The sequence below is a fragment of the Lygodium microphyllum genome, chromosome 7 (assembly GCF_053477565.2).
Source record: "Lygodium microphyllum isolate KBCC chromosome 7, Lygodium_microphyllum_v1.1.10, whole genome shotgun sequence".
In the NCBI taxonomy this organism is placed as follows: domain Eukaryota; kingdom Viridiplantae; phylum Streptophyta; class Polypodiopsida; order Schizaeales; family Lygodiaceae; genus Lygodium; species Lygodium microphyllum.
Window position 1 is genome coordinate 131,112,183 of NC_141141.1, and position 9,460 is coordinate 131,121,642.

The 9,460-nt window shown below is 38.3% G+C and overlaps 1 protein-coding gene across 1 annotated transcript; it reads left to right on the forward strand.

Moving 5' to 3' along the window:
* The first annotated feature begins 5,281 nt into the window (after positions 1-5,281).
* On the forward strand, positions 5,282-8,680 carry LOC148033961 (large ribosomal subunit protein uL22z-like). Its single transcript, XM_087681944.1, has 8 exons — positions 5,282-5,418; positions 7,222-7,258; positions 7,374-7,414; positions 7,506-7,736; positions 7,834-7,936; positions 8,019-8,086; positions 8,196-8,265; positions 8,343-8,680. The coding sequence occupies exons 1-7, from the start codon at positions 5,416-5,418 to the stop codon at positions 8,262-8,264; spliced, it is 552 nt and encodes a 183-aa protein (XP_087538070.1). The 5' UTR covers positions 5,282-5,415; the 3' UTR covers position 8,265; positions 8,343-8,680.
* The last annotated feature ends 780 nt before the right edge of the window (positions 8,681-9,460 follow it).

Genomic DNA, 9,460 nt, shown 5'->3' on the forward strand with positions numbered 1-9,460 from the left:
ATAATTTCTTCTAAATAAATTGAATACACGCTATCACCCAGTACTTCCTAGTGCCACCGCCGCCTGCTCTACACATCAACCGAAGCATTCACAATTGTTAGAAAGTAATAAAATTATATTGACAAAAGTGAATATCTAGCAGTCTTCAGCTACAAAATAAATAAATAGGTTGGAACTCTATCCTAACCTTAATTTAATACAAGTGTGCACTCTAAACTCATAAACGTCCATTAATTTATATAGTAGCATGCATGTTGGTCAGCAGCTTTAACTTTGTTTGACAATGAAGTAAGAGGTGTAGGCAATCTATATCCATAAATGATTTTAAAAGGTGCTTTTCGTGTAGCTGTATGTGGAGTATTATTGTATACAAACTGAAGTAAATGCAAGTGTGTATCCTATGTTTGTGGTTTTGAAGTTGTGTATATACGTAAAAGATCTAAGACTGTACTGTTTGTAGCTTCTGTTTGCCCATTTGTTTTAGGATAAAATACAGATGAAAAATCAATATTTGTACCTAAATTGGCAAACAAAGTAGTCCAAAAATTATTGTAGAATCCAAAATCACGATAAAAAATAATAAATTTTGGTAAACCATGGTTAGTGAAAACAATTTTTAGAAACAATTGAGCAGCTTGAGATGCAGTTAATGTTTTCTTGCATGGAATGAAATATGCATGTTTGCTAAACTGATCTTCAATAGTCCAAATCATATCGTGATTAGCTTGAGTGTTAGGTAAACCGGTAATAAAATCCATTGAAATATATTCCCATGGTCATTCAGGGATTGGTAAAGGCAATAACAAACCATACTGCTTACCATGGTGTCGCTTAACTCTTTGACAAATTAAACACTCAGATACAAAGTTAGAAACATCAGATTCCATCTATGGTCAATAAAAATCTTTAATCAAAGTACATAAAGTGAAAATAATACCTTTATGGCCTTGATATGGGAGACAATGAATTTCGTGCAACACAAATGATCTAAATGGAACAGTTACACATAACCTTTTCTCATAAAACATAAATCCATCAGCATAAGACAATGAATCAATTGGAATCTAGTTATTGTCAATTAATTTATTCCAATCAGCTTGAAAACAGGGGTCTTGATCATATGTATCTTTCATAGGGATAAGAGAATCAAAAGATATCACAGAGATATTATGAATAGTTGGTCTTCTACTCAAGGCATCGACAACAACATTTTCTTTTCCGGGTTGATATTGGATAAGTGGATGAAAATTTTGAATAAAAGTAGCCCATTTAATGTGTCGGTCAGATATTTGTGGAGATGTTTGATACTTTGTTGGTCAATTTTAATCATGAATTCAGATCCCATTAAATAGTGTTTCCATTGACGTAAAGCTTGTACTACATCTAGCAATTCCTTATCATAGGTAGAATACTTGAGTTCAGAAGGTTTAAGCTTGTAGCTGGAGTAGGCTATGGATGGAAATCTTGCATAAGCACAGCTCCTATTCCAGATCCACTAGTGTCAGTGACTACTAGGAAAAATGGTCTATTAAAGTCAGGGAGTTGCAATACAGGAGCATGGATTAAAGCATGTTTCAGTAAATCAAAAGACTTTTGATGATTTTCAAACCAATGATACGCAATACCTTTCTTTAATAATTTTGTCAAAGGTAATACAAGCAATAAAAAAATTCTCACAAATTTTTTGTAAAAGCTAGCAAGACTTAAGAAAGAACATAATTCATGCACATTTTTAGGTATCAGCTAATTCAAATTTGCTTCTATCTTTTTAGGATCATTAATACCTTCAAATGAAACAATATGTCCTAAGTATTCAATTTGTGTTTGAAAAAATTTACTCTTTTCAGGATTAGCATATAATCGATTCTCTTTTAGTAATTTGAAAACCAAAGATAAATGTTCATAATGCTCGTTCTCATTCTTATTGAAAACCAATATGTCATCAAAGAAAACAATGACACAATGCTGATGCTTCAAAAATATGCGATTTATCATACGATTAAATGTGGCTGGTGCATTAGTTAAACCAAAAGGCATAACAAGGAATTCATAATGTCCAAATTGAGTTCTAAATACAGTTTTGAAAATGTCAGATGTGTCCAGTCGTACTTGATGGTATCCAGATTTAAGATCTATTTTGCTAAATATTACAGCCCTTTGTAGTTTATCAATGAGATCGTCTATCCTAGGGATCAGATATCTATCTTTGACAGTGACTTTATTTAGGGCACGATAATCAATGCACATCTTAAAGGTGTTGTTTTTTCTTTTTAACTAATAGGATAGGTGCACCAAATGGAGAACTACTCGGCCTAATAAGTCATCGAGTTAACAATTCTTCAACTTGAGTTTGAATTTCTTTCTGTTCAATTTGATTATGTCGATAATGTGCTTTACATGGTGGTTGAGAACCTAGAATTAAGTCTATTTTATGATCTTCAGGACATGTGGGTGGTAAAGCATGTGGTAAGTCAGCAGCAAAATAGTCTTTAAATTGTGAAAGAAATTGTGCGTGCCTAGGATGCATTTTATTTTCCTTAACTTCAATTTTATTCACCCATACTAAATAGGATTTGCTACCTTTTCTTAACGCACGTTTAGTCAGTGTATGACTAAGCAATTGAAAATTATCAAAAGTGTGCATACCATGCAATATGATTTGTTTCCCATGAGAATGAATCTTCATTGAATTCGTGGAATAATCTATATTGGGTTTATACTGATGATGCCAAGGCATTCCTAAAATAATGTCACTAGATTGCAGGGGCACAACTAAGAAATTTCTACATTCAACATAATCACCAATTTCAATTTCTAAGTCATGCACTTCTTGTGTTCCGTTGTATCTAGTGCCTAAGAATGTAGCTTTGATGCGATAATGAGTGAAATAGTATGTAAATTCAATTCTTTGACTAATTTTGTAGAAATCAAATCATGTATACTCCCATCATCATGTAAAACAATCTTTTCTTTACCATGCACAATACATTTCATCATTAATAAAGAATGGGGATTTGGTATACCCGGTAAAGTATCTGAAGTAGTGTCGTTATCGTCATCGTCTTCTGTGAAATCTGCATTTCTTTATGGTCTTCATCTTCAGTCGTCACTCCCAAATAGTTGATGTGAATAGTTGGCTTTTTGGATTGATAATTCACCCGCTAGATGTCCAAGTTGATGGCATTTATAACAGACTATGGATTTGGCTTTAGAAACATTATTGATAATAGCGAAAAGTTTAAGAATGTTGGGATTTGGCTGAAGAGATGGCTTAGGATTTGGGTTTGTGTTTGATGGTAAAGCAGGGGGTCGTGTCCAAGATTTACGGAATGAAGATGGAAGAACGCGGTTTTGATTGAATCTTCAAAAATTAGAATTGAATTGCTTTGTACCAAAGTTACCACTGTTTGAGAATTGTTGTGGTCACTTCTCTCGTCCTCGAATTTTGTCTTCAGCATCATGGGCCAAGGAAATTGCATCTTCAAGAGTCATTGGCTTGAACATGTTTACTTCCATATAGAAGTGACCAAGCAAACTAGACATAAACTTGCACTTATGGGTCGCCTCAGGTACATCTTTGAGCATTCGAAGTTGTAATAAAGAATTCAAAAAACGCTCGGTATATTGAGAAATAGGCTCGCGATCTCTTTGTTGCAGAAGATCCCATTGTTTGATTGCTTTTTCGTGGAATTGGGGTGGAAGAAAATTCTACAAAAATTTCTTTTGGAAAGTCTCCCAAGTAGTAGGACAATCAGTGCTTTTGCGGACAATGGTCCACCATTGGGATGCTCTGTCCACTAAATGATTAGTGACACACTTAATTTTATCTTTTTCGGCATACTTTCTTCATGGAAATAATCATCAAACTGACTGATAAAAGTAAGTACAGGTGAAGCATTAAGAGGGCTAGGTTGCCAATGATTAATTGTAAGAATGAGTAGGACAACTAGTTGACTAGTTTTGATTGCAAATTGTTACCGTTGTATTTTTTTTTGATATTGGGATGTCCCCTTGTTACATGCAATTGTGGAATAAGAAGAGGAGAAGCATTAATAGAATTTGTTTGAAGATGAGAAAGAGATTCAAATACAGTACCTTACATCATTGGAACACTTATAAGTAAAGATTTTAGAGGACTTTGAAGGCATCCCCTTCCTAAAGACTCTACTTTCTTTTGTGAAGGCCTATCACGAGACAATTCCCAAACAATGATAGATATTCAAGTGCAAATATTTCTCTCTCTCTCACTATGTACGAGGAATGATGGATCTATTTAACATATTTTGGGATGTGAGGCCAACCTTTTGGAAGTTATTGAAAATTGATAGTGCAAGTAGATTCTTATGGGAATGTCAGTATGAAGATTGGTTTACAAGAGCAACTTGGATAATTAAGCGCTTTAGATTTGGAATCTTATTAGAGCCCTACATATTAGACAAACATGGTACTTTAAGGATGCTATTTGTTATTGAAGAGGTGCTTAATAAAGAAGGGAGGTTTTAAGAAAGTAAGAAAGAAGTCTCATAACAATAGTTTTGTGTGTGGTGATTGCACATATGTCAAAATGAAGTACCTTATTTGCTTTCGAATTAAGAAAAAGCTAAGGAGGTTATAAGAAAGTGAGAAAGAAGTCTCACACTAATAAGAGCTAGGTCGCATCTTGGGGCAATGGGGGGAGGGAACCCCCCTTTCCTCCACAACTTAGATTGTTGCACCAAGAAGTTGAGGGGGGGTGGGGTCTTCTTAACCCTTGGAGGTCTTTGCAAACACCCTAAAAAATGCGGGTGTTAAAACTGAGGTTAGTAGCACTAAGCCGTTCCATTAGATGGCTTCAATGCATGTAGAGTGATAATGCAATTAGTGAGTGCTAGCCTAGCAAAATAGTGGTTGGAATAATTCTGTTCATGGTAGACCTTTTGGTGCGATCACTCTGTGAATGGGGTTTGCAAGCCACAACCTCCACCCTAGTGGTAGCCTTGGTGTGACATGGCCCTAAGGCTCATTTGAGGTGGTTGCACATTTACTTTTCCACATATATTTCACAACACTAAGTTATTTGTATCACGTAAGATCGGCCTTAGGCTCGTGAAATCTGTCAATTATAAGAATATTATTGATATACATATAGATTTATCTACTTTTGAATTAAGCAAAAGCATAACACAAGCGGAGCACCTTAGATTGTCCCCTTTACCCTAATTCGCACACACTCGAGGAAAAAAAGAAAAACAAGACGGACCTAAGAGGGGTGGATTAAATTGCAGCGAAGAAGCATAGACGAAGTCCGGAAATAGAATTAGGGTTTATAGCCACCCCACTTCTTCCTACCTCGATCCTTTCTCGCCAGTTGCAAACCGCTTCGCCCCCAGCGCAGACGCGGCAGCAGGCAGCTTGAGCCCCCTCCATCGCATCGCCATGGTAAGTGAACCTCGTGCCCCTTCTTTTCTCTCGCCGTGCCCGTCTCGTGCGTCGTCTACGTTCTATTGGCTGTGCAGATGTCATTAGGCTACAAAATATGTAGATGTCATGAGGTTATTCGGTGATGGTTGAATCGGAAAGTGGTCAGGCGTCCCTGTCGAAGCTAAATGGCGGGCCTTTGTTCTGATTTATCACAATCGGTCTTATGCGGAGAACAGGCAATATGTTTAAACATGATGTTAATACTAGCTGGCACCTCGGGGTGTTTCAAAGGTTGATTTTTTTCGGCGTTGCAAAATCAATGATCCCTTCTTTGCTTGCATTCAAACATCATACTGTATCGTTTGCAGGGAATGCCTTTTTTACTGCATTGTGCTTTGATTTTGCATTCAGTCATGGTCGTGCTATCTACGCAGGAGATACTTTGTTTTTTACTTCATTTGTGGCATGTGCAGTCCTGCACAATGGCTAAATACACACACATAAAACTTCTGCATAGAAAACTGGGGCTGACATCTGATTTGTGAAACAGCCTATTCCTTTCAGGGAGTGTTTTTTCGAGAGGGTGGTCCCTGCCTAGAGTGATCCCTAACGTTATGCCGTTTCATAGGTCAATTGGTGGGCATTGCAGGCCATTGTGGGCTTAGATTACTACACGTGTGGTCTCCTCAGAAAACTTAGCCTTAGCTGTAATCAAGTGTTATAATCGCTGGAATCTAGCCCTTACAGACTCTCATCCAGATGATCTGAGAACTTGGCATATCTAGTAATTGTTAAGAATCATCGTGGGTTTGCAATGAAGTAGGGGCGGAGCAGGGGTGGTCCCTGCATAGAGTGATCCCCAACGTCATGCCATTTCATAGAGGGTGGTCCCTGCATAGAGTGATCCCTAATGTCATGCCGTCTCATAGGCCAATTGGAGGGCTTAGCAGGCCATTGTGAGCTTAGTTTATTCTACTTGTGGTCTCCTCAGAGAACTTAGCCCTAGCTGTAATCAAGTGTTATAATTGCTGGAATCTAGCTCTTAAAGACTCTTATCCAGATGAACTGAGAATTTGGCATATGTAGTGATTGTTAAGAGTCGTTGTGGGCTTGCAATGAAGTAGGGGTGGAGCAGGGGTGTGTTTACAAAATCACCTCCAAGATCTAGGGCAGTGAGGGAGGTTAGGTAACCTTTTGATACAGAAACAGAATAAGCTGAATATCAAAGTGGACGGATTTTACTCTTCTTGGATTTTTGGGAGATTGGTTTTGGAGGCTGCTCCTTCTCCCCTTGATTACTTGATTTCTGATTGGCTGCTTCTCTTCGTTGATGCTCTTTTTGGAATTTATTTCTCGTAGCTTATTTATAGCTTCATGTCTTCCCTTCATGTAGAGGTCACACATATCTGTGCTGAAATTGTGTGGTCAAGTGGATTAATGGATGAATTGCAAGCTTTGTTCTTGCTTGTATATCCACTGAACTGTGATAAATGGACTACAGGTCATTGAAGTGATGCCTCTGAGCAGCTTATTTGACTTTGACTTGTCTGCTGATGAAATTGAAATTTACTACAAATTTCTTGATTCTGTTTCTTTACTCTTCTGCACCATGCTGTGTTAATTGTTTTTGAGTCTTCCCACACTTTTGTTTTTAACTGTTCTGTCCTATGCATTATTACTTCCATTGTCAATAACACCTTCTATAGTGGTGACTGTGGGACTGAAGAGTCAGTTCAGCTGGTTGATGGCTCCTCTGTTTTTTAAGTGTAATAGTCTCCATGAATGTTGATCAAGTAATGGCATTTTCCTCAATTATTGCAGGTGAAGTACTCAAGAGAACCTGACAATATCACTAAGGGTAGGGTTGTCCTGTATTTGTTTGAATCACATGGTTCTTCCATATTCAATTTTTTACATTGGTTGGGGTCAAATGTATTATTTTATAATAATTGTTTCTTTGTTTGCTTCAACAGCGTGCAAAGCCAGAGGCTCTGACCTGCGGGTGCACTTCAAGGTAATTTTTCATTATTATAGACTGAGGTTGGTCTTTAAGGGGCTTAGGGTCCGTAATGATCTGATAGGACTGATCTTGTGCCTGCTCACAGAACACCCGGGAGACAGCCCAAGCCATTAAGAAGCTTGATCTTGGAAAGGCAAAAAGGTATCTTGAAGATGTTATTGCTCATAAGCAAGCTATTCCATTCCGCCGGTTCTGTGGTGGAGTTGGAAGGACAGCCCAGGCTAAGGCTCGCCACTCCAATGGTCAGGGTCGTTGGCCAGTAAAGTCTGCACAGTTCCTCTTGGGCCTTCTGAAGAATGCTGAGAGCAATGCAGAGGTTCTAGCTACACCTTTGGGAGATGTTTCTTTACTTGGTTTTTGAAAAAACAGTTCCAGTTTTCCTTGTTCTGAATACATTTCTTTGTGTATCGTAGACAAAAGGGCTGGATGTGGACACCCTTTTTATATCACATATCCAGGTCAATAAAGCACAGAAGCAGCGAAGGCGCACCTACCGTGCACATGGGCGCATCAATCGTAAGCTGCAGTACTAAGTTTTTGACGTGTTTCTTTTTTTGGTATTGTTCATTTATGGACTTATCATTGCTTTATCTTGCAGCTTACATGTCCTCTCCATGCCATATAGAGCTCATATTGTCTGAGAAAGAAGCCCCTGTCAAGAAAGAGGTGATTGCTATTGTCCTGTAGAGAGATTACCCTTGATGCCTCTTGATTCAATTGAAGGGTGTAGGCTAAGCTGGTTCTATCTCCTGTTGCTTATATACTCTGTTTGCAGGCGGAAGCCCCAGCTGCTCGGCGACCTCAGAAAGGGCCTGCTCGTCTAAGAAGCGGCACTTCTTCTTGAGGTATGCCGTTCTTTCGCTCTTCTTTTACTGATGTGGGATGATTGTGTCATGAAGCTGATTCCCTCATTGTTTTGCAGGTAAAGAAAGACTGTCCACAGCTGATGACAAGCAGATATGTAACATGGTGCAAGCAAACAAAGTCTTGGTGCTTGCTTTAATGGAAGTAGTTGTCTAGCTGTCTGGGGAATGAAGCTTCAGGTTCAAAAGCATGGCTGATGTGCTTACTTGTCATCAGTCAAGATTGTGAAATTTGGCTGATGCAAAATTTTTTGTGGGGTTTGGGTAATAGTACTGAGGCATTCCTGATTCGGCAAGGTATTGCATCTTTTTGAGGCTTTTACCAAAGCTAGGAGATTTACATGTCAACTGCTTTTGCAGAGACCTATTAAGAGTTTCAAATTTTGTTTTTGTCTTACTTGTTTTGGATGTCAAAATTACATGCCTTCTGAAAATAGAGCTCAAGTTAAACTCTAAAGTATTAACTAGGCTCTTGTAGTATATTCGTGTACAAATTTTTTTGGTTTGATTTTTGGTCTTCTACATAGGCAGGGTGGTAGGTTAGCATGCCTATTATTCAAGCCGAAATCCTTAGAGCTATAAAGTTACTCAAACAACCTACGTGGTAATTTCATTGTTCTGATTTGTGCTTTAGAACTGCTGCTTTTGTCTGGTTGAGTTATAAAGGATTTTTATGCATGAAAACAAATTGGAGGTAGACTTGGAAGCCTGGACCTGTCAAGTGGTCTTGTAATTATAACAATATTGTAAGTGATATGCCAGCTCAAATCTCAATGGTTAACTACAGGTACTTGCATCTAGACAACCCTAAGGCTTTTAATGTATCAATAATGCAACCTCACAACTCCCGCTCTCAATGATGTAACTGTATAGGCAAAGATATTTAAGCATAGGGTCTCTGCCTCTGATAGGCGGTCTTTGCCCTTGACCATACAGGGAAGATTCTTTCTTTTAGCATGACAACTTTGGGCCTTTTAATGTCTTGAAAATATGCGTCTGCCCTGGGTGTTGATGCTTTGGAAAGTGCTCAGCATTGTAGTGTTACACTGAGGGCCTTCTGTTGGATTGGTAGTAGTAAGCTGTAAGTGGTACAGTTCGATTAGCATTGGTAATTAGTTAATGAAGTCTCTCTTTTTGGCCTCGTGCACACTGAGGGCCTTCTGTTGGATTGGTAGTA

Excerpts from the sequence above, each read along its gene's own strand:
- LOC148033961 (XM_087681944.1), top strand. Across the intron at positions 7,259-7,373 it reads ACCTGACAATATCACTAAGG|CGTGCAAAGCCAGAGGCTCT; the intron begins GTAGGGTTGTCC and ends TTGCTTCAACAG. Across the intron at positions 7,737-7,833 it reads ATGCTGAGAGCAATGCAGAG|ACAAAAGGGCTGGATGTGGA; the intron begins GTTCTAGCTACA and ends TGTGTATCGTAG.